The 26279-nt window shown below is 35.7% G+C and overlaps 5 protein-coding genes across 6 annotated transcripts; 1 reads left to right on the forward strand and 4 right to left on the reverse strand.

Moving 5' to 3' along the window:
• Nucleotides 1-258: 258 nt before the first annotated feature.
• Nucleotides 259-2435, reverse strand: LOC127245823 (F-box protein At5g07610-like). The gene is made up of 2 exons (XM_051266897.1): nt 1578-2435; nt 259-859 (listed from the first exon to the last, which is right to left on the reverse strand). Exons 1-2 carry the CDS (start codon nt 2433-2435, stop codon nt 515-517), a joined length of 1203 nt encoding a protein of 400 aa, XP_051122854.1. The 3' UTR covers nt 259-514.
• Nucleotides 2436-2730: 295 nt separating this feature from the next.
• Nucleotides 2731-15135, reverse strand: LOC127245800 (uncharacterized protein At3g06530). 2 transcript variants are annotated; one of them, XM_051266851.1, is made up of 39 exons: nt 14828-15135; nt 14526-14739; nt 14350-14445; nt 14096-14213; nt 13841-14008; nt 13561-13731; nt 13272-13327; nt 13039-13128; nt 12813-12961; nt 12603-12685; nt 12379-12507; nt 12147-12221; nt 11451-11619; nt 11083-11222; nt 10902-10994; nt 10606-10786; nt 10372-10463; nt 10122-10274; nt 9886-10039; nt 9224-9357; nt 8954-9026; nt 8728-8887; nt 8339-8414; nt 8054-8194; nt 7894-7962; nt 7711-7809; nt 7542-7631; nt 6899-7104; nt 6432-6786; nt 6137-6232; nt 5974-6041; nt 5549-5900; nt 5247-5462; nt 4514-5143; nt 4017-4429; nt 3690-3939; nt 3439-3609; nt 3118-3362; nt 2731-2913 (listed from the first exon to the last, which is right to left on the reverse strand). In XM_051266851.1, exons 1-38 carry the CDS (start codon nt 14997-14999, stop codon nt 3132-3134), a joined length of 6333 nt encoding a protein of 2110 aa, XP_051122808.1. In that variant the 5' UTR covers nt 15000-15135; the 3' UTR covers nt 2731-2913; nt 3118-3131. The 2 variants fall into 2 exon arrangements, with proteins under 2 accessions (XP_051122808.1, XP_051122807.1); XM_051266850.1 differs by lacking the exon at nt 2731-2913 and having other exon boundaries at nt 2920-3362.
• Nucleotides 15136-18276: 3141 nt separating this feature from the next.
• Nucleotides 18277-20367, forward strand: LOC127245817 (H/ACA ribonucleoprotein complex subunit 2-like protein). The gene is made up of 4 exons (XM_051266892.1): nt 18277-18469; nt 18562-18631; nt 19228-19333; nt 20073-20367. The coding sequence occupies exons 1-4, from the start codon at nt 18334-18336 to the stop codon at nt 20232-20234; spliced, it is 474 nt and encodes a 157-aa protein (XP_051122849.1). The 5' UTR covers nt 18277-18333; the 3' UTR covers nt 20235-20367.
• Nucleotides 20368-20431: 64 nt separating this feature from the next.
• On the reverse strand, nt 20432-21460 carry LOC127245816 (ethylene-responsive transcription factor ERF106-like). The gene has a single exon (XM_051266891.1). The coding sequence runs from the start codon at nt 21218-21220 to the stop codon at nt 20558-20560; it is 663 nt and encodes a 220-aa protein (XP_051122848.1). The 5' UTR covers nt 21221-21460; the 3' UTR covers nt 20432-20557.
• A 2706-nt stretch (nt 21461-24166) lies between these two features.
• Nucleotides 24167-25412, reverse strand: LOC127245815 (ethylene-responsive transcription factor 5-like). Its single transcript, XM_051266890.1, has one exon. The coding sequence runs from the start codon at nt 25246-25248 to the stop codon at nt 24373-24375; it is 876 nt and encodes a 291-aa protein (XP_051122847.1). The 5' UTR covers nt 25249-25412; the 3' UTR covers nt 24167-24372.
• Nucleotides 25413-26279: the final 867 nt, after the last annotated feature.

Raw genomic sequence — 26279 nt, forward strand, 5'->3', positions numbered from 1 at the left:
ATTAATGTAAATTAATATTCAAATTATATTACTCCATCTGTCCCGGTGAAAGATTGTCGTTTATTTTTTGCACGTAGATTTTTGAATATTAGTATTATAATATATTGTAGTGAAAAAGACAAAAATACCCCTATTAGTATTGTGTAATATAAAAGTAATGACATTTGTGTAATATAGTATAAATTGAAAGAGTATTTATTATGTTAGGTATGTAGTACAATTACTAAATTAGAAAGACAAAAATAAAAAATAACAACCTTTAAATGGGACGAAGGGAGTAGTATATTTATCACATATCAAATCAATACTCGTAAAAACTTCTCAAATTCAAACCCAACTTATACACCTAGACAAACATAAAAATTCAATCTTACTTTAAAATTCAAATTAAATTCAGACTATAACTTAGATTCTTCAAACCCCTTGGAGAGAAACACACCTAAATTATATGACAATTCAAATTATCAAAATGACCAGAAACGATCATATTGGCTTAAACACGTTGTCATCGTTTTCAAACACAATATAGTGACTCAATGTACTGAAACCCATTCGAATTTGGATGCTCCAAACACCATTTCTCCTCCTCATCTTCATCATGTTCATGTAGAACCTCAAACGTTTGATCCACAACACTATACTTTATTAGCTTCCCGGGAATCTTTAAAACCAGGAAGTCGTCGTAGTGTAAGAACACCGAGTAGGCATAGTAGTACCAATCCCCGGGATCGCAATAATCCCTAATCATCCTCGGATGAGCAGCAATAACAGCTGACAGATCAACCTCATACTTGACAAACCACTCCGAGTAATCATTTTTCATTTCATACACATTGAACCGATTCATCGACCCCAGTACCTGTTCATAATTTTAATACAATTTATTCACATAATAAAAGCATTGGTTGGATCGGAATGAATTATGTATGATCATGAACATACATCAATTTATTGCATATAGATTGTGTTTAATAAAGTGAGAAAATATTAATTAAATTTAAAGAATTTTTTTAATTTTTTATAGATACATATATGTCCATTTTAGAATTTTACAAGTTCTATGAAAAATCAAATCTCATTGAAGAATTGTTTCATTCTCGATAAAACATCACATCTCCGGAATTGAATTTGATTTTATAAAATTAATCGTAATTTATTCTATTTCATTAATCTCATATCTATCAGTCCTTTTTTTTCACAAAATAAAGATAAAAAAACTAAAATGTCCTCAAGATAAAAATTTATTTTAGTGGTATATTTGTAATATAATCAAAGTTTAAGGATAATTTTAATAATAAATAAATATTAGGATTACTAAAAAAAATTAATATTTTGTTTTAAGAAAGACAAAAATAGAAAAATTAATAAATAATTAAATGGACTAATGGAGTGTTATTTTCCTATACATCAATTATTTTTAAATTTTATTGTCAAAATTAAATAGAACATACTAATTATGCCTCAAAGCTGATCATGTAATACTAAGCAAACAGTAACAATTTTCGAAAAATATATCAAAATGATTCAAACCATTACTTTTTTTTTTTCCCTAACGATTGAAAATTCTCGAATAATACCTCTATATAATGCAGATGGCCACCCGACTCGTCAAAATAATAGTTGCTCCTCCAATCCCATTGACGTGGGATCGGAGGCAACGGCAAGATCTTAACGGTTGGATCATGATCATCCGGGTTAAAGTACAACGAGTCTTGCCCGTGCTTCGGGCTGATCCAATGGATCGCGCCGCGCCAATGCACTCCAGTTTCGAAATGGACTTGCGCTGCGAAGGGCTCGCCGCATTCCCTCCAGGGGCCATTCTCGGACGAGTAGACGAAAATTTGGAATTGGAGCTCGTCAGAGTCCGATTCGAGCACGAGTGCTCGAACAGAGACAACTTTGTAATGAGGCGATTTGGCGGGGTCGAATGCAAGGCTCATGCCAAGTATTCTCGACGAAAGGCCCGGTTGAGGTTCGAGTTTCGGAAGTTTCGAGAACATTTTGGTCGTGGGGTTGTAAATGTAGTGGCGGTGGGAGGCGGTGTGGCCGCGGAAGCTGCGGCAGAGCATGAGGCCGTTGCAGGAGTGGGTGATGGTGATGCCTTGGGGGTCATTGGTGAAGGATAGGTGTTTGAATGGTGGGGGGGTGGGGGTGGATAAGGGGATGAATTTGAATGTTTGGTTTTGGCGGGAAGGGGTGGGGAGGGGGAAGAGGAGGGCGGTGGGTGGGGGTGGGGTGGGGTGGAGGAGGAGGGGGAAGTTGGGGTGGGCGATGAGGGAGTGGAAGTGTTTGGAGACGAGTTTGAAACGGGTGAGGGATTTGATGGGGAGGTGGAGGAGGATTAGGGTTAGGAGATGGTCGATTGATGCTACGGTTTGGATTGAGGAGGAGGGTGGGGTTTGGGGGGTCTTGTTTTTGAGTTTGATGATCTTCATGGTTGAGTTGAAGTGAATTGATGGGGGTGGGGTGGGGTGGGGTGTGGGGGTTTTGAAGATGGGGCGGATTGGTGTGGAAGTTTTGGGTTGTGGGAGTGAAGAAAGATTGGGGTGGAAGTTTGTTTGTTAGCGTTGAATTAAGAAGATTGGGTCTATTCTTTTCTTTCTATTATAGTATGATGGATGTATACTATGGGATGAATGATTGGGGGCTTCAAGAGAGTACGAAGCACGCTTCAAATCCTCTTTGATTAGGAATTACTAAAATACGAGTACAATACTTCCTATTGAATTTACGAAAATATATATCACACTATTTAATCTATATTATTAATAATAACTTAATACTACTAATTTATAAATAAGTACACACAACTCTAATTAAAATCACATGCAACCACAAAATTAACACCACATCACACTTGTCAAAAATTACTCTCTGCATCTTTCACTATTCTCTTTCATTTTGTCCCAACCCCTAATTTCATAAAAACAAGTACACCATCAAATTTCAAAATATAGAGAAATCATATAATACAGAAACATAACCCAAGCAAAGTTCTACTAAAAACTACAAAAATGGTGAATCCAATATATATATATATATATATAGAGAGAGAGAGAGAGAGAGAGAGAGAGAGAGAGAGAGAGAGAGAGAGAGAGAGAGAAAAGAGAGATTTACTTGTATATGTAGTTTCAGAAGTAATCAGCAAGTGATTCTCCAGAGAGTGTCTCCATCTCCTTCCTAATCTCCTGTGCAAGAGACCTCACAGTCGGCTCCATGTCCTCCAGCCATTCCGCCACAAACGGTATCGTCTCCGGCAGGAATATCAGATATTCTTCCTTCAGCTTCTCCACCACACTTTTTATGATCCTCAGCCCCACTATTCGACCCCGAATCTTTTCGCTTCGAGTTTGCATCAACACCTGCATCCGTCCTCACTCCATTTACATTTCAACGTTCATTTAAAAATAAATATAAGGCACTTGCTGATTTCATTACCTCGTGATTCAGTGGCTTCCACAGAAGGTCGGAAGCAGCTGCAACTGCCATCTGACTAACACATGCAACGAGAAGCTCATCCACTTCTTCCACCGATGGAACATCGGGATAGTCCTCCACTTGTGCTGGAGGAGTGACAGCGAGCTGTGACACAACAGGTTTCAGAAGTACCTGGAGAGAACATACAGAGATTCAAACATCAGGCCGTGTGCAAGGCTATGCCGCGCAAAATGTGTCGTTTGAACATTTACCTCGAAATTAGAAGAATCGAGGAATTTCAAACTTGAAGTATCGTAGAGGAAGCATTTATGCAGAGATGATATAATCAAGGCTCTAAGATGCCAGGCTTCTAGAGATAGTGTGCTGTCTTGGTCCTTCGTTTCATTGCCGTGCTTCGCCTTCTTCTTCTTCCGTGTCGAGCCAGTCTGTGAACCTGCATCCCCGGAAAGGCCTCGAACACATCCATTGAGCAAGTACTTGAAGTATGGGACAAATAGTGACCTGATGTTGAAAGCACTTCTTTTTAACCAATTCTAGCTTGCTGCAGAAATATTCGCTCAAAGTAAGAGTCAACTTACCGATGGCTTTCCACAAGTTTGTTTACCAAGCCGAAGAATGCGATGGCCCGGCTAATAGCTTTTTCAGGGGCATTATCCGAACCTTCTTCGGCAATCATACTTGACCACTCAATGGTCTTGATAAAAAGCGGCCTGAACATCGTCTCTGTGAGTTTCTTAGTGAGTGTAACAACAGCATTAATGACATTCTGTTCAACTGCATCAATGTTCCGAATAGAAGCAGGTTTCTGATGGCGCAGATCAAGAGCCTGCAGGCACAGGTCGAAAACTTTCACATGATAGATGCTGATAGATGATCTATCCATTGTGCCGACCATGTTGCTCAGCATTTCAAAAACAATTGATAAACTTGACTCCCCAAATTTAATAGCATCAATGTACATGGACAACACGGGTGGGAGCAGAAGCCGAACCTATCAAACAAAGTACAATGAGTCATATGGAATATAAATTACTGAAAAGGGTTGTAACAAATATGTCCAATAAATTAAACTCACTGGGATTTTTTCAGTTATAAGCTTGCGCACGGATTCCGCCTTTGTTTTCAGCTTTGGCTCTGGGGAGTAAGACAAGTGTGGATGCAACACAACGAGTCTTAAAATGTCTCCCAAGTAAGGATTTAAAAATCCAGCAAGCTTATCAACTACTGCCTCTAAGGTCAATAGAATAGACATGAACAGTGCATCTGCTGAGCTCGAAGAGACATCAGCCTTAGATTTCCCCAGGACACATTCCACAAGGGTTGGAAGTTCTGGCAATGCCTTCGGCCCAAGTGCATTAACTAAAGCACTAGTTGCCCGAAGGCAATGACTAGAAAGGGCAGAATTGCCAGAACAGATCCGTTGGCAAACAGATCCAAGGCATCTGATAAAGACCCCATCATGTGAAGGGAACACGTTCGCCAAAACTTCCAATGCAGATACTGCTGCCATTGTCAGGGAGTTACTTAAGACATCATCAGCCACATTGACTAATTCCAGAATCTTCATGCATAAGTTGTTAAATGATACGAGCGAATTGCTATCCAAATGAATCCATGCGTTTTCCACACTAGAAACTGAACCTTTCTTCTTGGTTTTCGGATTTTCCCCCAAGTTCTTCATGGTCTCACATAATATACCAAGAGCCTGCACAACAGAATACAAATAAATAAATAAATGAGAATGCCACCAAAATTAACTAAGCCGTCTGAAGCCAAAATGAACAATAGCTCAAATTTCACAAGTGTACCTTTTTCGTCACGTCTTTGTCATCATGACCGATCAATTTACCAATTACTTCAAAATAGGCAAAAGGCTGGAGGCTTTTTGTGAGGGTTTTCAAAACATCTCTGATATGCTCCTTCAGTTCAGTCTTCAGAACAACCAGAACACCAACATGCTTCTTTTTCATGTCAACCAATTGCAGGTGATATACAACTTCCTCCACGAGTTCACCAAATGTTGTCTGTAGAAGTGAATTACAGTTTCAATCAAATAACAGTCTTCATCTTCCAAGATAACATTGAGAAAAATATGTACAAATTCACATACCTGAATACTGTTTAAACCATCATCTAACAAAAGCTTATCAGATATTTCAGAATCTTGCAGCTTGTCCGCCACAAATTGCCTTGCAACAAATATTTGCATGATTGTGTTTTCACTCAATGTCTTGCTCCTGATTTTTTGAAGTGCTTGTACAAGAGACGGAAGCCAAATTGTGCATGAATACTGCTCACAAAGATGTGTGGCAAATTCATACTCCCACTGCTTACTGATGGCAAAAGTCAGGTTATCAAAAGTATGGTCATTATCAAGGAGACTACTTAAAGCTTTTCTTGACACTAATGTGCAGAACAGGAGGAAGAGCAACGACCCCAAACTTTCACCCTCCCCAAGAGTCCTGTAAGAGGAGAACTTGTCAGCTAAAGCTACATATGGAAAATTACAAAGCTAGCTAGATTAGCAAATCCCACCTCAATACGTGCTTAATAATTGAAAGTCTCCTGTGTTCTGCAACTCGAGGCAATATATCCACAAAAATCTAACAAAACTCAACAATGTCAGCATTTGGCTGTGAAAAACCACCTGATCAAGTCAGTAATAGATTCTAGAAAAACAAGATAATACTGTTATCACCTGGAGCAATTGATCCATATCCTTGTTTGAAGACAACCAGCAGGGTATAATAGCTGATATGAGGCCTTCAAATACACTTTGAGAGTAGCTATCAAACTAAGGAGCAGATAAAATTACCGTTTGTCAATTTAAGGCTTGATCATAGAGTGGAACTTTTGCCAATTAAATTAATTAGAAATAGCAAACTATCCAACAGAAACAGTTAAGTTGCAGGATAAAAAGTGATCCAATCAATCATAGTTGAACAGGATACAATCAAAGATAGCTTGAAAGAAATGTAAATCTAAAAAAGAACCTGAGTCACAGTAGTTTCTCCAACAGCTGTGAGAATATCCTCCAAAGCATGGTCCGAGACTTGATCTGGCATGATTTTTACTAGAGTGGTTATCAGTGAGAACACATGGTTGCAAGTAACAGCGTCGCGCGAGGAACGAGCACAACTGACTAATAACGGGAAGGGATCTTTCTGTTGGATATCATTTTTAGTTGAAGCACAAATATCTTCCACAGTCAACAGCAGAGTCTGTTGGATGTAAGCTGTTGTACCAGATTCAGTTGGAGAAGAATCTTGGTCTGTAGCTTTAACCATCCACTCATTATCAAGGAAAATTATGTGGAGCAGCTTAAATAAAGGGCCAACAAGAGAAGCTCTGCACAATTAGGATTAGGAGTCATTAATTTAAACACATGAGTGAGAAGATAATGAGACAAGATCACAACTTCTACGGAAGTATAAGCTGAGCCAATGAATGCTTCACACACCTGTTTTCAATGTCTTTCTTCATCAGCAACACATCAAGAAAAGCACTCAACAAATGAAGAATGTTTTCCCTGCCATGGCCTGCAGCCTGGTCAGGATGTTGAGGTTTGACTGATTTATTGCGCTTCTTCCGATGTGATGAAACAGCAGTAGAAGCTTTATAATTCAAAATGGAATCAAGAACCCTCGCCAGCATTGAGCAATCTAACTGTAAGATTCAGGAGAAGTCATCCATGATGCATACCAAGTAAAAGATGCATTTGAGTATTTTGAAGAATCTAGAATGATATTATCGACAAAACAATATCCGAAGCACCTTAATTGTAATAGAAACAAACTTCAAAATATTCAATAGTACTGTTCAATGATAAAAGATAATGCAATTTCCATGAGAAATAAAGTGGAGAAACATTTTTGTTTGCTTGTGTGTGTGTGTGTGTGTGTGTTGTTTTTGAAGTGAAATGATGGTTGGATGTGATGTGATGTTTTGAAAAAAACTGGTGTTTGGATGTGACTTTGTTGGTGAGAAATTCAGAGATTGAATAGTAATAACTAGGTAAAAAAGGAATAAAAACATGTAAACAAGCCTAATGTAACAAAATATTACGAACAAAAAGACAGGCCAAATGCAGCTGTAAAACATACATTAATTTGTAACAAGGTATCTCTAGCAGAATTTTGTATATCACCATTGGCACTTCTGAACAAGACCAAGAGATTTCTGAAGATATTCTCCTGTAATACACCAGAAAAGATGATCTTAGTCAAAGGTGCAAGACATTAAATTTATTCAATGTTAATAAATGAGCCTCACCTGAATCTCAGCATTCATATCTCCATACAAACTGCTAAGATTTCTCAAAATGATAAGGCATGGTTTCACAATTGCAGATCCCACTGCACCACCAAATTCCTGCAGGGTAAAAACCAATATGATCATAACAGGTGCTATTTGGAGTAAAAGTACATTAAAGAAAGAACAGGAATAGATATTGACCTGCAAAGCTTCCAATACTAAGTTGCCCAAGCCATGTGCATCAGGAGATGAAGTAGGTTTAGTGAAGCACTGAAATATACACAAGGTCATCAACAAAAATGTACAGAAGCTCGAGATTAGAGCATACTTATCATATTGATGAGTAGTCTAGAGAACATACCTCCAGTAGAAGGCATAACAGATCAAGCTCACTTGGTGATAACTGATTGCATCTTTTCAAAAGTGCAGCTAATAATAATTTCACCCCAGGAACAGAAACAAGTTTACTCCCCGCACCTTTGACCAACGAAAGAACATTGAACTGCCATGAACATCAATGAAAAACATTAAGAATGTAAGAATTTCAGCAAGCAGTATAGAGTCGTGAACAAGACAAACAATCACACCCTCTATAATTGAAACATTCAATTACAAGCCAAAGGCAAAAGGGAAAAGGACAACAAACCTTTGCATGAGGAGGAAGCATAAGTGCATAGTTGACCATGGATTCCAAGATTTTACGTTTGGTGGAATCATCAAACCTGAAAGTCCATGTAAAAGATTTTAGAAGGACATTTACAAGAACTTCAGAAATGTTTAAGGACATACATATTGTCAAAAGTGGAAAAATATAGGATTCCAGGAGATGTCTAGATAAAGTTAAATATTACTAGTTTACTACTATTATTTTTCTAACCAAAATGTAATTGATTGTATGAAATTGAAAGAGAAATGAACCAAAATAAGATATAAATCAGAATTTTTCAATAAAAGCTCAACGCTGCATATATTCAAAATCCTCTTCAACATGAATATACCCTGATTATAACAAGGAACAGAGAGATCCAATACAACCTCTTGCCAATAGCTTTTTGCACCAGAAGACTGTCAGAAGAACTGAAAAATGACTTCAAGAGAGAAACCAGAACATTTATGTCTGATAAAATCAACTTTTTTTGCTGGATCATTAGGGGAAACAGCTCTCCAAGAAAATCCAGCCAATTTTCAATATTGCCTGAAACAATAATGATTAGAAATGCTATAAAACAACATAATGCTAGACTTTGATATTATCACATACCATTCCTGCCAACAATATTGGTCAACAATGTATACAGCTCTTCAATGCAGTTCATGGCAGCCATCCGTACATTCTACATAGATTAGCATGTGAGGGTGAGATCATCAGATAATGACATGGTTAAGTAAAAATATTAACAATTGAAACAAACCATCATAGTAGAAGCATGCCATGCTGAATGAAAACCCCAAAAAACAGATGACATGATATGATAGATGAAATGCGTAGGATAAGGAAGAAAACAATGGGAACATCAGTAAGTTCTCAAACCTGATTATCACATGATAGTGGAACAAGAAAAGAAGGGAAACCATCAAGCAGTTTACGGGAAGAACTTTCATCTAGCTGGGAACAAACATGTGAGAAAAAATGAAGGTTCTCGATTTGAGCAGCATAGGGAGCTCCTGAAATTATAAGATCCAGAAAAACAGACCATCAGAATACAAGACTTGTAAACACACATACATTGCTACATTAAAATCCATATTAAATACACATTCGTAAGAGCAACTTCAACCTATTATATATCAAAGATTATATGTTCAATTTTCCATAGAACTCAGACATAAACATCGATCTTTACAATTTCAAATTGTTATATTTTGTTCAACACTGTTCCACCTCCACATAATTCAAGATTATCTGTTGTAACTCAGCTTCAATGTAATAATTTTATGATACATTCTCAAAAAGTTTCAAATGGTATGGGTATTCTGGCATTGGTAGATTATACCCAGCTACAAAACAAGATATAAAATTCAGTGTGTTAGAACATTGACATCAGTATTCATGAGACATAATACTGTTAACAGGACATCAAAATCACCTTTTAATAATATTGTAGTTCAATTTCACCATCAAGATCCAGAATCAGAAAAAATTTGAAAAGTAAAAGAAAACAGCACAAATAGTAAGGGTTGGGACAGCCAGACCTTCTTCTGTAAGCTGTTTCAACATTATTTCAGTGATAGAGAACTTGCACTTTGCATAAAGGTATTCCAGATGTTTTCTGAAAATATCTTTAGAGTGACATACAAAGAACAAAAACAGGTCCTGAAGCATGCCTTTAGATTTTCCTTCTGTATCCTGTAAGAGATATAAGTGACAAATATTGATCAGATGGACTCACTTAAGTGCAGAAAACAACTCGATGAGAAGAATCACTAACCAAAGAAGGCATATCCTCATGTGCTGTTGCAATCAAAGTTTCAGAGAACCTCCAAAACAAACAAGCCAGAACCTCAGTATTTATATCATTGATCTCCATGTCAATATCTTCTAGGATTCCTTTAACATCACCACCCAAATTTATTTTCTTGCTCTGTGAGTCAAACAGTGTCAATAATTACCATTTAAGCAAAATACAAAATTGAAAAAGTCGATAGCCTAAAGAATGCCGCGTAACAAAATTAATTTACCATCTCTGTAGATATCCCCTGGGACTCGAGCATTTCCCACTCATTTTTTAGAATTGGGAAACTACAGAAAATTTTGGAAAGCTGGGCATCATCTGCCAAATAGATGTAACACAAATTAAATTCCACTACAACAAAAATAATTTGGGTCGAAATGTACAATGAGTGCAAGAGATATTATAAACTAATATGCAACTGGCTAGGTGTTGCAAGCATAAAATTGAAACCCATATTTACCTCTTTTCAACATTTCCAGTGACTGAAACAGAACCAAAAAGAATATTGTTTTTGAGATTTCATGGTAACCACAGCATTTAACAAGCCAAGGCATGTACTCCTCGAGGCGTGATGTAAATTTTTCGGTGAACTTCTTTATATTTTCACAATTAATTGAGGAAATCTGCGCAAGGTCGCGTTTCTGCAACCATTGTCAAGTTAGAAGGTGTCACTTATCCAACGGTGCATGTCCATTGAGAGAGTACGCAACAAGAAGATTAGTAAATGGCATTTCCTTTTTCAATATCTGTTATTACCTTCTCTGAACATGGAACAAGGACAAGGTCCTCATAGAAAGGCCATTGAATTTCTTTAGCCAGTTCCAAAGCCTTCAAATTATATTTCTGGGTCTGAGAAAGACATTAAAAGAAAGAATCTCAGTTATAATGAGAACATATTTCACTGCCAATAAAAAGAAGCATTTCATAACAAATAAACCTTCGATCGAATTAAAAGCAGAGGGAAGATAGCTGTTGCTAAAGATGGTGCTATTTCCCTATGATCTTTGAAATTTGTAACAGCTTGTTGCAGGCACAATAAAGCAACATCCCTGGGGAGAGCTGCATTTGTGGCTACACCTGCAGCAGAAGTAGTGTATGAGAATGAGCTTGACTAACATCTTCAAGATAGAATGTTTGACTATAAAATCCTTAAACCCACAATATTATAAAACAAAATATTCCAGAAAGAACATGAAAAGAATCTTCATCCAAACCATCTATGAATAGTGTACCAGCTAATTTCATTATTTCAGTTTATGTTATAATGTGAACAAACTATTAGAGTTCTAGTTATCAGCATCTCACTTGAAAGTAGGACATCGGTGCATCTTTTAAGCAGATGCTGGAGTGCTTCACTCAGATTTGACGAATCTAATATTTCAGGCATGCTCTTCAAGTTGAGAACTGCCAGCACAACATTTAGATCCTCATCGTAAATCCGCCGGATCAATGCATCCCGAATTGCATCAAATTTCTGGACAAAATATTAGAAAATAAAATAAAAGTACATGGTTAGAAATAAAAGAAAATGGATCGCACAAACCTGATTAAGAGCAAATATTTTTACAAAGAAAGCTACATAAATATGAAATATTAGATTGAACTATTTACTCTGAATTAATATTTAATATAAAAAGCATACAGCAACTTCAAATTAAAGAGAAATCAATATCGGTTAGTAATTAAATGCAAACAAGTACTATTACTTAATTCTAGGGTACTTGCATATGAAAAATGGTTAGTGAGGAACCTCTGTTTCATCAGATAACAAGCTAAACAATCTTTTCAAGCCAATATCATTCAAAAAGGGAGAAAAAAGAGTATGAAAATCAAATGTAAATATATGTATCTACAGGTGAGATATATTTTAAGAAATTAACACCACCAATGAAGTTAATGGAGTACAACTTCTGCAAGGTTTTAGAATTGGTCTGTAGCATGCAATATCTCCATCTCCAGAATACAAACGGTTCAAAAAGAAACAAAAAAGAAAAATGCTACCTTTGAGCCAGAAGCTTTCTCCAAAAGTACACTGGCTACATCCAAGCCCAAAACTCCTAATCTTCGGGTCTCGGCCTGCAAGTATAATTGCATGTTATGCAGTCATTAATTTTACACTTTATTATGCATTACGCAGGCCAGATGAATGCAAAAGCAATCAGATATTGTGGAAGAAAAGCTGCTCTACACTTGTACTGTCATTAACAAATTGCACCAAGAAATCAAGCAATACCTCCGAACTTTCCAAAGCAAAAAACAACTTTGGAGAGTGAAATTCCAGTGATGTGTCCAAATCTTCATCGAATATATTGCAGAGTAAATCATAGCTTGATAGGACTTTATTGGACTGAGTCTTAGCATCCTATCAAAGTTGCAAATGAAGAACCAAAAGAAATCAGTACCATCACAAAGAAAGCAACACTAGAGAAACAATAGAGAATAAAGGGAAGAATCGACCTTCGTGAAACTATGAAAGGCTTCGCGTGATTCACTCGGATATTTCTGGCAAATGGAAACCAAAATCTTTTTGACTTGGCTACCTGAGAAAATTGAAAATTAGAGAGAATAAAATAACATCAAATGAACCACTTGTCCAGCTTGAAGCATATTTCTTGAGTAAAATAAGGCAGCAACTACACAAAATTTCATGAGAACACAAATGCCAACCTGATTCCGATGATGCCATAATCAACTTGCCCTCTGATATCTTCATGCCCATGGCAAGAAGTCTAGCAACTGTGTGGTTAACATATGCTTTAATAGGAAGAGTCTTTATCACTCCCAATAGAGTCTGATGACAGAGCTCATCACAAGTACTGTGAAGGAATACATATTAGCTGCGGTCCGTAACAGTAAGAAAAATGATGCATACGAGAAATAAAGCATTGCCAACCTGTATTCTAATAAAGAATCCAGAAAGACAGCTGAGAACTTATCGGTGTTGAAGTCCTTGGTCAATTGTAAAAGAATCCCTAATAAATCCCTTCATAGGCAAAATAACAATTGCATAATTTATTTTTTCATTTGTTGTAGTTAGGCAGTGTCACACACACACACACACACACACACACATATATAATATAATATAATAGAAAAGACACTGACTGATGTATTTAAAATCACTACCTGATTTCATTTAACACATCTAGAGTCTTCTTCGGGATCATCTCCACAGATTGAAACTAGAAATACAAGAAAATGTTAAATGATGATGCATCAACCTCAGTAATTGAAACTAAACATACTAATGATGGGGTTGCAACATCAGTACTCAATTTACGCTAAACACTGTATCCTCGAGAGCACATATTGTACTGGGCCTCTCAAATTAAAAAAAATAATATAATAAAAACATTGATCCTAAAACAGCCTGCTTCTGATAAGATTTCTTTTCCAATATAGGAGGAGGCAATACCTGCACAATGGTTATTATAGTCATCATTGACATGCGCAGCCACTGCAAATCACCTCTTTCCTTTGATTCTTCCCTAGCTACATCAGCCACAGAATGCAACAAGGTTTTGACAACATTTCGTGCCAGGGTTGCTTTTTGGGCTAGCAAACTCACAATCATAAGAGCCCCAGCCTGCGCCCCATTGAGATAAGTAAGCCCCTATTATAGGCTAAACTAAAGTCCAAAATGTATGTATAATTGATACGTGGAAAAGAAACAAAATGACAAGCTGGAAATTGACCTTCTGATTTAGTCTTCTGGCACCATGTTGCATTCCAGAACTTACATAAGGAAGAATCCTCTTCACAAAATTATTATCAACGGTAACTTGTCCCAAAACCTCAAAAACAACTGCAGTGCAGAATCCAACCACAGGCTTTGATGGTAGATTCTTCTTCACGGGTAATCCCTGAAAGGTTCTGCACTTTCAGGTACTGTGGATATATACAGAGAAAATTGAACCAATCAATTACGAGCACAGAAAACAGCTTCTTACATAATTACATATAGCTTCCAAAACCCCCATATCTCGAATACACTGCTGCACAATGACCTCCCTTGGCAGCCATGCACCCGTTGCTTTAACTCCATCAAGAAACTTCCATTTACTATTACTGCACCACAAATACTAACCAATTCAAGCCGGCACAAGGTATCATACTCACTTACGTGACCCTTAATATAAATGGGAAAAATAAACAAAAAACAAGGGCAATCACTCCTTGCATCATCCTCTAGATAGAGACTAACCCTGTGTCAATTAATTGCACTATCTGAACAAATGTATGCGTGACATGGTAGGGCAATGCGCATAAAATAAAGTCTTCTGTATTGTATACATGAATCCTGCAATTCCAACAGAGATTATTAGAGTGGCAAAACACGAATTTGTGTGTAGTCATATTAACCTATAACGATCACCATACTTGTATTTGCGAATTAAATACTCCAATGTCTTCACCGCAGAGTGCAACTCGAGATAACCAGAAAGCAGCCGCAAATAAGAACAAATGCTTGCATTGATTCTTGTGTTCTCTTCTTGGCCAAGCAAATCCCTGTCCAGTTCTTTACTCTGCTGACTGAATAAATCGTCTTTGTAACTCCTGAATCTCTCCTCCATAGTTATTAGCACCTCCAAACCTGCTTTTCCAAAACCATTGCAGCTATAATAACCATTCTTGCTTTTACTACCACAATTCAATAAAAGAAAAAGGAACGACGGCAGTACCAGATAGAGCCAACTGGAGAATGGTCTCGGCATCGACATCGGCCGCGGCTCTAGGATCAAATAGCAATGAGGGACGCGTCAATGGCCGTCGCCTGCCGGGCTCGGGGTCAGTAGAAGCATTCAGAGCGTCTTTTATCGACCGTAACTGGGACGAAATTGTACTTAGGGCCATCCTTTCCGTAGTTGAGGAAGGCGATGCAGAGCAGAGATGGGGGACGAGTGTCTTCTCAAGGGGTTTAGGAACGCCCCAAAACCCTAGCTACTGTCTGAAACTGGGATGACGAGCTTTTGTTAGGGTTTAATTTCAATTTTCCAAATCACACATATGTTTTGTTAATATATATATTAGTTTCAACTATGTACATTTAGGGTGCGTTTGTTCGGGGGTTTGGATTTTGGATTGGAATTTGAATAGTAAAAATTTTGAATTTAAATAGTTGTATGATGTGATAAAAATAGGGTTTGATGTGATGTTTTGAATGTAAAATTGATTTTTAGTATAATATAAAAAATGAAAAATAGATGTTTGATTTGATGTTTTTGGGGGAAAAAATTGGATGAATAGTGGAAATCCTCAAAAATCCTTCAAACAAACAAAAGATAATACAACAATATTTTATTGATGAGTATTTAATGATGATTTTGATATTTTTAAATTTTTGGACTCTTTCTGTCCCAAAAAATATAGGATTATTACTGTATAGTATAATTAGTAAGTAATTAAAAAGTGTATTTAATAAAAATAATTATATATTAAAATTAAGAAAATTATAAAATTTAAAACATAAAATGCGATTAAAGTGCATAATTATATTTCCAAAAATAGAAATGACAAGTTATGTGAGACGGACGAAAATAAAAAATATGGACAAATTATGTGGAACTGAGGAAATAGTATATAATGATATATTCTTTTATTTAGATAGAAATTAAAAAATATTTTGATATTAATATAATTAAAATAATTAAAATATTATTTATCTATTTTTATGATCTGTTTACTGGGTTAATTTGCTCATTAATCCGGTAAAACAAGCTATTTTGAACGGACGATACGTAACAGGTCACATTAATGTTAATAGGCATCATTGTCTAATTGTTAGATTACCATCTAAATAAATAAATTGTTAGAATATATATTTTTTTTATAACATAAAAATTTGTCACCGCTGTTCGAAAATGAACACCGGATAAAAGTTTGATAGAATCTAATATCCTAAAAACTGGCATAGCTTGTTACAAAATTGATTTACCTACTAATTCACACCATATGATCTTATTCTTATGTATGTCTCATATAGCAGGATGGATTGAATCGGCTGACAATCTAGGGATGACAAATCCGATTGAAACCCATCTTTAGGTTTGGATACAAAATTTGTCGAGCCGTTGAATTGCTGAACCTAAATAAATTGAATTAAATTTTCGATTAATATAATATATTTATATATTTATATAATATCTTAAAATTTATATTAATAATTATATTGATTCAATGGTTTAGGATTCTAAATATTTATAAATATTTGTATAATGTATTTTTAATTTTACGTTCAATTTAAATTATTTACAAATATTTTTTATTTTTCAATCAATTTCGATCGAATTTAATAACCTCTGAATTAAAGTCAATAAAGTAAGTTACACTAGACGAATATGTATGACATGCAAGAATCAAAGAAATCGAAATTTGAACCGTAACTTCAATTTCGCTGCCACCAATTCAATCCTATATCCTACAAAATTAGTATTTTCTTTAATCGAAAAATGACAATAATAAAGCTTTACTTTTTGATCGAATTTAAGAAAAATTGGTTTGATTTTAATATTAAAATAATATTTTGTAAAATATTTTATAAAAAAAATATATTTTTTTTTTCAACTTGATTTGATTTTAATATTAAAATAATATTTGGTGAAATATATTTTTTTAAAAATGTATTTTTTTCGAAACGCATAAATCCAAATAATAAAATTTAGAGAAATTTGTTGAAAAATTATACCCAAAATCAGAGCAAAAATTATTTTTGGTCCCCTTCAATATCATAATTATCAATTTTGGTCTCACTCAAATAAAAATTTATCAATTTTAGTCCCAGATAGTTGACGGGACTGAACACTTCCGTATTGACTCGAACACGACCGTGTTGGATGACTCATAAGGTGACTAGGCGTTCAGACAGCCAACACGGTATTCTAGGCCATGTTCCTATCATGTTCATGCTCATGTTCTCAACACAGCCATGTTCTAGACCATGTTTTCAATATAAGAAATTGTAGGTCATATTTATTATTATTTTCACTTTTTGGTTAAAATTATTATATATATATATTTATAATTCAAAAAAAATATTTTTTTTACAATTACTTTATAATATAAAAATAATCAATTTTTAATATTTTTAAAATATATAAAAATAATAATATATTAACTTATATTTTTAATAATACTCCCTCCGTCCCACTTACCATTACTATGTCCAAATTGTCGTCATTCCCACCTCCCATGTCACTTTTTGAAAAATAATTATACATTATTTTTAATTTTTTATTTTTAATTTTAATTAAACTAATGAATTATTTTAATCTTAATTTATATTATATGATAATTATTTTCACCAATACATTCTTAATTATTTACTAATTATACTTATCATAAATTATAAATTATCGTGTTTACATTGACCAAGACATCCAACGTGGGACGAATGGAGCATTATTTTTAAATATTATTTTAAATAATAAATTTAATTTATAATTTATAGAAATAATTAATTTAAAATAATATTTTAATATTTGTACTATAAATTTTTAAATATTTATATAATGATGATTATTAAAAAAATATATATTAATATATTATTATTTTTATATATTTTAAAAATATTAAAAATTGATTATTTTTAAAATTATAAAATAATTGTAAAAAATATTTTTGATGAATTATAAATATATATCAAATAATTTTAATAAAAAAAGTAAAAGTAATAATAAATACTACTTACAATATGATTATATTGAAAACATAGTCGTGAAATAACATAGAACATGGTTATGGTTATGTTGAAAACATGAACAAATATGACCTAGGTGTTAAGAACATTGGCAAGAACATGAAGGCAGGAACACAGCCGTGTTCAAAAGTGCAGGTAATCAACACGGTTTGAGAGCATCCCGTGTTCAGTCTTTCAATCTCAGTCAACATCTTAGAAATAAAATTGATAAATTTTTATTCAAGTGGAATAATATTGATAATTTTTTTTTAATCGAACCAAAATTAATAATTATGATGTTGAATGGACAAAAACTGATTGTTACTCCCAAAAACATAATAAACGAACAAATAAGGCCAGAAAATGGAAATAAACACACCTAGCGGAGCCGAGCAGAACCAATAAGGACAAAAAGGTCATTTCGAAGATTGGAGCTCCCATATTTAAGATCAATCGTCTGCCAAACCCTAAACCCTAGCCGGTAAACCCTCGGAACTCAACAGAGAAAGCGGGATGGGGAGCGACAGCGAATCCGAGAGGACGGCCCAGAAGGAGCGGGAGAAGAAGAAGTATCTGGCTATCGCCCCCATAGCCAAACCTTTGGCCGGAAAAAAGCTTTCCAAGCGCACTCTGAAGCTTGTTCGTCGAGGTTCTTGTTACGCTCTCAGTGACGGGTTTCTTGTTTTGTATATTTGCTTCTGTTTACTTACTCCTTCTCCGTATTATCATATCTAATTTCAGCGGCGGAGCACAAATGCCTGAAGAGAGGAGTTAAGGAAGTGGTCAAGAGTATTCGCCGCGGTAACAAAGGGTGAGTCGCGATCGAATGTAACTGCCGCTTGCATCTGATTTAAAACTACCTACAATTTTTTTACTAAGTTCCTCACCGTGTAGTTGTGTTTTTATTTATTTATTATTTTGTAAGATTTACTAGAAAGATGTATTTTCGTTAAAGAGCAACCCCACTCTGCTTTATATTGTTGAATACTTCCATCAACCCGGTCTGGATGCTTGCTTGGAAGGTTTTCTGTAGGTGCTTCCCTGATATGAATAGAAATGGATTGTCAATTATTCAAACATATATATTTGATTCAATATAATGCATTGTCAAATAATTAGATGTGATTTGATGTCTGATTTCTTCGTAGTTATAGGCGGTAGGACACTAGATTTGTAGCATGAATGAATTGAATCTGAAGAAAATGATTGGTTAAAATGTGTTTGTTGTTGTTTACTTTTTTTTTTTTTTTCAATGCAAGAAGTTACCTTTTAAACATTGGTGATTTCAATTCTGAGACTGAGGTGGGAATGAGAAATGAGCATTTTGGGATTCACTAAGAACCGTGCTCAGATTTGGTTCTCTTTATCTACTTCTTTCTAACATAAATATCTTTATCATCGCTGCAGAATATGTGTTATTGCTGGGAACATATCACCCATAGACGTGATCACTCATGTACCCATCTTATGTGAAGAAGCCAACATTCCATATGTGTATGTCCCATCAAAGGAAGTAAGTTGCACTGCACTTATTCCCTCAAATTCATTAGACACTCTTGTATTACATTGATCAATCTTCTACGCATGTTGGGATATTTATTTAGCTCGCACTTTTAAAGTATGCTGTTTGATGTATTCTTCAACCAAATTTATGAAAGAGGGTAGAGAAAAAGAGGATACCTTTAGGGTGTGTTTGTTTGGAGGATTTGGATTTTGAGTTGGGATTTGAATAGTAAAAATTTTGAATTTGAATAGTTGTATGATGTGATATAAATAGGTGTTGATGTGATGTTTTGAATGTAAAATTGATTTTTAGTATAATATAAAAAATAAAAAATAGGTGTTTGATTTGATTTTTTGGGGGAAAAAAATGGGATTGATAGTGTATTTAAAATCCAATCATCCAAACAAATACACCCTTAAACCCTTAAACGGTGAGGCCTAAATTAGATGACTGAAAAAGTATAATATATAACTAAATTAAACGGCCTTCCTCACCAAATCTGACTATGCATTTCTATACATTTTTGACCAAACTTTCATTTCTATACATTCGTGGGGCAGACGGAGGGGGCTGCAAAAATGTTGCATCTTTTTGCATCACTCGGGAAAAGCCAATATTTTAACCAGAATTTGTTGCAATGCCCCTGAATATTGCTACATTACCCGTGGTGCTATTCTTTATATGCTCGTGTTCACACCCGATTCATCTCATTATGTTGGATGCTGAAATCTCAATGAACTCTGTTCAGGACCTTGCCAATGCCGGAGCCACCAAGAGGCCAACGTGCTGTGTTTTGGTACTAACGAAGCCCACCAAAGGTGAACTCGGACAGGAGGAGCAAGAGAAGTTGAAGGGCGAATGCGATCAGGTCGCATCCGAACTATCCGAATTGGCAAACACAATGTTTTGATCAGTCTGTAATATTCATCAGTTTATGACATGTAGCTATAATACTCAAGATCATCCATTGTTCACGCTGCTTTTGTGTTATTCAGCAAATATTTCCTTGCTATTTATAAATCCAGTGCTCTTTTTCTTGTGCAGTTCTTGGCTTTCTACTTTTTTAATGCCTAAAATCTATGTTAGGATCAGAAATTTCACTCACGATTTGGAAGTGTCATACCCATCTATTTGTGGCTGCTTAAGTAATAATGCAAATTTACAGTGTTTCCATCCCTAGTATTTTCATCCATGGTGAAATCTTACAAAGGCTTTTTAAGGAAATGGTAAAGTTCAAGGACTCGGGGTTCCACAATCATCAGATGTCCCCTCTCTTCTCATCCTCTTCCGGCCGGTGATTGCCGGCGGCGCTGATTTTCCGGCGTCCAGCGGGAAGTTCAAAATGGCTTTGTTTCCCCTCATCCTGAAGGCGGCAGAGTCGTAAGCCCGGGCGGCGTCCACCTCCGTGTCGTAAGTACCTAACCATACCCGGCTGCCTTTCCGGGTCGGATCCCGGATCTCCGCGGCGTACTTCCCCCACGGCCGCTTCCTGACTCCTCTGTAATGCCTTCCCTCGCCGACTTCGATCAAAGTGGGCGGGTACGACTCCGCGGATTCGGGTTCGGGTTTGACGGGCGGTTTTTGTGTAGTAGTTGTAGAGGCTCCCTCCTCCAACGGTACGCAGCTCATTTCGATTTGTGGCTTCGATTCGCACTCGAAGATGTCAGGGCTGAAATTGAAGTAGCGCGCAATTGGCGAGTCGGGGTGATTGTCCAAATCGGAGCAGAAATCCGAGGGGGAGTCGTTTCGCTGGGGGCTCCAAATCGGCCGATCACCATAGAAATCCGACAAACAGAGCGCGAGGTTGCCGACCAACGCCTCCGCAGAGCTGCAGTCTTCGAGAAGGTACTGACGTATGAACTCCAAACTTAGGGTTTCATCAGAAGACATAATCATGCAGAAATTGAATTTCACTGCTACTAATTCCTCCTCTTTTTCTTCTTATTTGAAATTGATGCAGGAAGGGATGTGCTTGCTTGAAACCAGATCAGGAGTGGCAGGTCAGTATATATATACGCAGGCACACACAAAGTGGGGTTTGATTATTGGAAAGTGGAAGCGGTTTGCACACTGAATGAGGTGAGCTTGTTAATGGTAATAGCTAGCTGGAGATAGGGATTCACAGATGCTTACATCATTTCTAAGGGTAGATATACACCGGTGATTGATTGTTGTTTATCTTTATCCAAGAAATAATATTAAATGAGGGTGGGGTTTAGGAAGTGTGCAAATTGCAAAGGTCACTGTGGACAGAATTCTGAGAAAGCTATTTCTTAATCCTTGTTGATGTGACTACAGGTCCATACAACAAGTGGGCTGTTCTTGTTTCTGATCTAGTGGGCAGATCAAATTGGTTTGCTGTGCTGTTTGCTGTTTTGGATTCTACTGTGTTGAAAGATTTTGCACTGTTCTCTAACTCTCTTCAACCTCTCCCCTCTGACTTTCTATTCATTTTCTCATTCAACTACTTTTTTGACATCTTTTTGCAGATCAATTTAGTGCAGTGTAGAGTAGTCAAAAGGGTTACTTCTGGTATTTCCGTACATTCTTGATATTTCAGGAATGGCATTAATGAAAGAAGCAAGTTGTGGAAAAATTGATCATCCATGCTGCTGTGCTTAAAGTAAGTCTTCCACTCTCTCTTCTCTTGCATTTACTCTCTCAGTGGGATGTTGGTTATTGCAACTTGCAACTTGGGGACTATTTGAGCACTGCCCCTTTTCATGGAACACATGCCGTCATATTTCAATTTATTTATTTTGATCTGCTGTGTACTGTAGTAAATTGCTCCACAGTCTAATAATCTTGTGATGTGCAGCTAGCCCATATAGATTTTTTTGAAGTAGAGAGTAGTTAATGCCAAGAAGTGATAATAAGAGGAATAATTGGTTGCATATGGTTTGCCTGAAGTGGACAGTTTTGTTTTGTGTGGCTGCTGCTTATGTCGCTAGCAAAACCCTTAGGACACCATGTCTTGATTGATTGAATGGATTTAGAACATTGTGTTGAACTTTAGCCTAATATTGTGAGCCCATTTAGGAATAGGGTCAAGTTTGATTTTTAGTGTAGTTTCACACTTAGGAGGACAATAGATTTATTATAAAATTAGGTGAGCCATGTCGGCCCAAGTTTTTATTTTCTTGGGATCAAACCAATAATGATAATATTTGCTCCAACTTGCAGAATGTGTTGTTTTGGCTTTCCACAACACAAGTTGTTGGCAAGTGATTGATTTGTATTATTGAGCAGAACCCTAGTGATGCAATATGTTTTTGTTTGTTGCAATAATTAAATTGGTGATAAAATAAGATTGCCAGGTTATGTAAGTTGCCATGAAAAGCATGATTGCCCATTTTTATAATATTATGGGCTTTCAAGAACTGCATTTTAATGACCATCACCATTAGTTTATGCAGTTTCTTCACCTACTTGCTGACCACCACACCCCTTATTCCAATTTGTAAACTCAATCAGTGATTGCCAAATGCCAGGGATTGGTGTATTTTAATTAATCATTTTGACATTAGAAATGATTAATTTTCTATAATCTTGAAAATATTTTTTTAAAAGAAGTCCAGTCTGATTCAACAATCTGCTGATGTTTAACTTGTGCATAAAATATTTGGTAAGCTAGTTTATCATGATGTTGCTCTCTTGTTTTCTTTTTAAATAAATAACTTGTAAATTGTGGCATGATGCATGTTTGCAGTCTAATTTCTAATTCTACTTTTGGAAAATTTTGCTCTATTGAAGTTTTCTCATGGCAAAAATTTCTAAGTTCGTGCATTGATGATCTGACATATTTACACATAGCTAGCCATTTTCAAAGTGTGTTGCTTTGTAAAGGGAAAAAAAATATCTTATTGAAATTACGGCTGTATTTATGTGTGTTTTGAATTGAACTGTGATATATTTCATTTGATATTTTAAAAAGTTTATTTTATTTTATTTTATTTTATTTTAAATGTAATATGTTAATATACAATTAATGTTTTAGAAGAAAAAGATAAACAATTTAATGTAGATGAATAATAAAATGGGAAAGGAGAAAACACAACCAAACAAATAAACGACACCTACCAAATAAAATTCAATTCAACAATTTTCACTTGAGCCTTTTTTAAATATTGATTGGGTTTGAAGTCTTGATCAAATGCGTTTGACCATTGAATATTTAAAATTTGTTCTGTTTGATTAACTATTATTATTATTATTATTATTATATTATTGTTATTTGTTCATGATAGAATGGTCTTGGATTTGGATTTTAATTGGATCGGCTTGAATTATTTCATATTTGAAATAAAATACTCTTAAAAGATAATATGGAAGCTTAATTTTACAGATAATTTTTTATAGATCTAAAATATACAAAATTTATTTATTTGAAAGAATAGTTTGATCTTCACTACCTTCAAATATATCAAAACAAATACGGCCTAAATTTAATTTGTTTCTTCCCAAAGGAGTTGAACTGGGCAAACAAATGAACAATCCCACAAACAAATGCAAATAATAAATTATCTAACCATTGTCGTGACCGAATTTTTGACTCGGAACTAATTTGAATTATTTTGATGTTGATCACGATTGCTAACATGCACAAAATACAATGTCATCCATATTTAATTATTTAGTTTGATTTTGACATATGGTTTATTTTTAGAAAAATACACGACGTTGCTTTATTGTGCTAATTCAAACGATATGATTGATGATGTTTATTGAAATATATTATCAGCATCATTGTTTAATATTTTCCTACTTGACTGGAGCTAATCAAATTTAATTAAAGTCGTGTTTGAAAAAAAGAAAGAAAGAAAGACTAGAAGTTGCTACTCGTACGATAGAAACGTGCTTCCGTTTCACTTAGAGAAATTACAAAGGAATAAACAAATAGTACTGAACATTGAACATGGTGAACTCCACAAGCCCCCGCATAAGTGTTCAGTATTATTTTCATGCTACCCCCAAACTTTTAGAAATCCTACATGCACCCCCGACTTTTAGCGCCAGGTGCATTTTAGTCCTCGCGAGAAGTCATTGTCTCATTGAACCATGAGCCATGAATAGCCGAGGCTAGGATAAGGAGATAACGGCGACAGTAACGGGACGTCAGATATGCTCTTCCCGTCCACACTGTCCCATATGGCCGCCGTCCAACTTGACGGCGTCAAAGGCACTGACGCCGTTACTTCTTCCCGTTCTTCCCTCTTGGCATCCTTCGCCGTCCGTTGTTCCGTCTCCGTCTCCCTCTCCCTTTTCCGGCCGCCGGCGGCGATACCAGGTGCGTTTTCCGATGTATTTCTGGCGTTCCCGATCTCGAGGGGGAAGTTGAGTATGGCTTTCCTCCCCCTGAGCTTGAACGCCGCCCTGTCGTAGGCTTTGGCGGCTTCGACCGCCGTGTCGAACGTCCCAAGCCAGACACGTGTGCCTTTCCGGTTAGGGTCGCGTATCTCGGCGGCGAACTTCCCCCATGGCCGCTGCCGGACTCCCCGGTAATGCCTTCTATCTCCGCCGCCGGCGCCGCGGCTTTCCGGCTGAGGAATTGATATGTTGAGCGACGGCTTTCTGTCGGAAAATTTGGTGGATTTATGGTGAGTGTTGGCGATTGTCGGCTTGATTTCGAAATCAAGATATTCAGGAGAATCGATGTTTTCGGGGCTGAAGGAGATGATATTGTTGGAGGAGATGAAGTTGCAGAAGGAGGGGTAGACAGGAGATTGGGATTGGGATTGATCGACGGAGGAGGAAGAAGAAGACGACGACGACGAAGAAGAAGAAGAAGAAGAATGGGAGAGGTTGGGGGAGAAGACGAGGAGATTAATGTTGTCGGGAGATGGTGAAGAGTAGTTGTCGATGAAGGTGTGGTCATCGAGGAGGTGCTGGCGTATGAATTCCAGTGTAGAGCTTTCATCCGCCATTGTTGATTGATTAATGTTGTTTGTTGTTTACAGTGATGTATTATTATACGGTACGGTACGGTGTTGTCTGAAGAAGAAGAAGAAGATTGAATTGAAATTTGGTTTAGAGTGGAAAAAAAGAGTGAAGGGATGGGGGATTATAAAGAGATGGAAGATTATGGATAAGAGTGGTTGGGGGTGGGGAGGGTGGGTTCATGCGATCCTTCCTTCTTCTCCTTTTCCTAAGAAGGAAGCAACGAAGGAAGCACCCCTCCCCACCCCACCTTGGGATGTGTCCAATAAAGATTTGTTTTTTACTTTCCACTAAATAAATCAATTGATGATGTCATAATTTAAGCTCCAGTTTTGGAGATGGTTTTTTTTTTTTTTTTTTTTTTATATTTTCTCCTCCATCAAAATTATGTAAATATGCCCATGTATATATATAAATTAAAAAATAATAATATTTTATTGTAAAAGTATAATAGATAAAAAAGTAGTGAAATTATTTTAAAAAGTTCCGGAAAAAAGTTACATAGGTGAGACTATTTTGTAGTGACAAAGTCATTATTTGTATGTGAAATGAAGGGTAATAGGTTTTTTTGAATAGATAAAGTTTTTTTTTATTATTATAAATAAAAAGTATTTCATTCTTCTCGCTAAATAATTTTATTTTGAGTTGTTCAATTACAAAATAATAATTTTATTGAATATTAATTTTTTTTCACAAATATATTTATTTTACCATTGCATAGTTATTTTTACACTTTAAAAAAGTGCAAAATTGTTTATAAACTATTTTTAACTACCAATCACAATTATAATACTATTATTTTTTAAATTTCATATAAAAATAAATATATACTTATTAGTCACAGAAAAAATATATAAGTTTAATAGACAACACAAATTCTTACGTAAGTTTGATGGACAATTTGAGTACTTTATATTGGCTTATTGTTGAATTTTTTGTGAATAAGCATAATTTTTTGTGAATAAGCATAATATATATTGTATAGGTTGTAATATTTATATAAGCAAAAAATACTATT

The sequence above is a fragment of the Andrographis paniculata genome, unplaced genomic scaffold (assembly GCF_009805555.1).
Source record: "Andrographis paniculata isolate CXL003 unplaced genomic scaffold, ASM980555v1 Contig25END, whole genome shotgun sequence".
NCBI lineage: Eukaryota > Viridiplantae > Streptophyta > Magnoliopsida > Lamiales > Acanthaceae > Andrographis > Andrographis paniculata.

Excerpts from the sequence above, each read along its gene's own strand:
- LOC127245823 (XM_051266897.1), bottom strand. The coding sequence starts at position 2,435 with ATGAAGATCATCAAACTCAAAAACAAGACCCCCCAAACCCCACCCTCC. Across the intron at positions 860-1,577 it reads GCCATCTGCATTATATAGAG|GTACTGGGGTCGATGAATCG; the intron begins GTATTATTCGAG and ends AATTATGAACAG.
- LOC127245800 (XM_051266851.1), bottom strand. The coding sequence starts at position 14,999 with ATGGCCCTAAGTACAATTTCGTCCCAGTTACGGTCGATAAAAGACGCT. Across the intron at positions 13,732-13,840 it reads CCAGAAGACTAAATCAGAAG|GCTGGGGCTCTTATGATTGT; the intron begins GTCAATTTCCAG and ends AATGGGGCGCAG. Across the intron at positions 3,610-3,689 it reads TCGATTCTTCTAATTTCGAG|GTACTTCTGAAACCTGTTGT; the intron begins GTAAATGTTCAA and ends TGTTCTCTCCAG.
- LOC127245817 (XM_051266892.1), top strand. The coding sequence starts at position 18,334 with ATGGGGAGCGACAGCGAATCCGAGAGGACGGCCCAGAAGGAGCGGGAG. Across the intron at positions 18,470-18,561 it reads TCTGAAGCTTGTTCGTCGAG|CGGCGGAGCACAAATGCCTG; the intron begins GTTCTTGTTACG and ends ATCTAATTTCAG. Across the intron at positions 19,334-20,072 it reads TGTATGTCCCATCAAAGGAA|GACCTTGCCAATGCCGGAGC; the intron begins GTAAGTTGCACT and ends AACTCTGTTCAG.
- LOC127245816 (XM_051266891.1), bottom strand. The coding sequence starts at position 21,220 with ATGATTATGTCTTCTGATGAAACCCTAAGTTTGGAGTTCATACGTCAG.
- LOC127245815 (XM_051266890.1), bottom strand. The coding sequence starts at position 25,248 with ATGGCGGATGAAAGCTCTACACTGGAATTCATACGCCAGCACCTCCTC.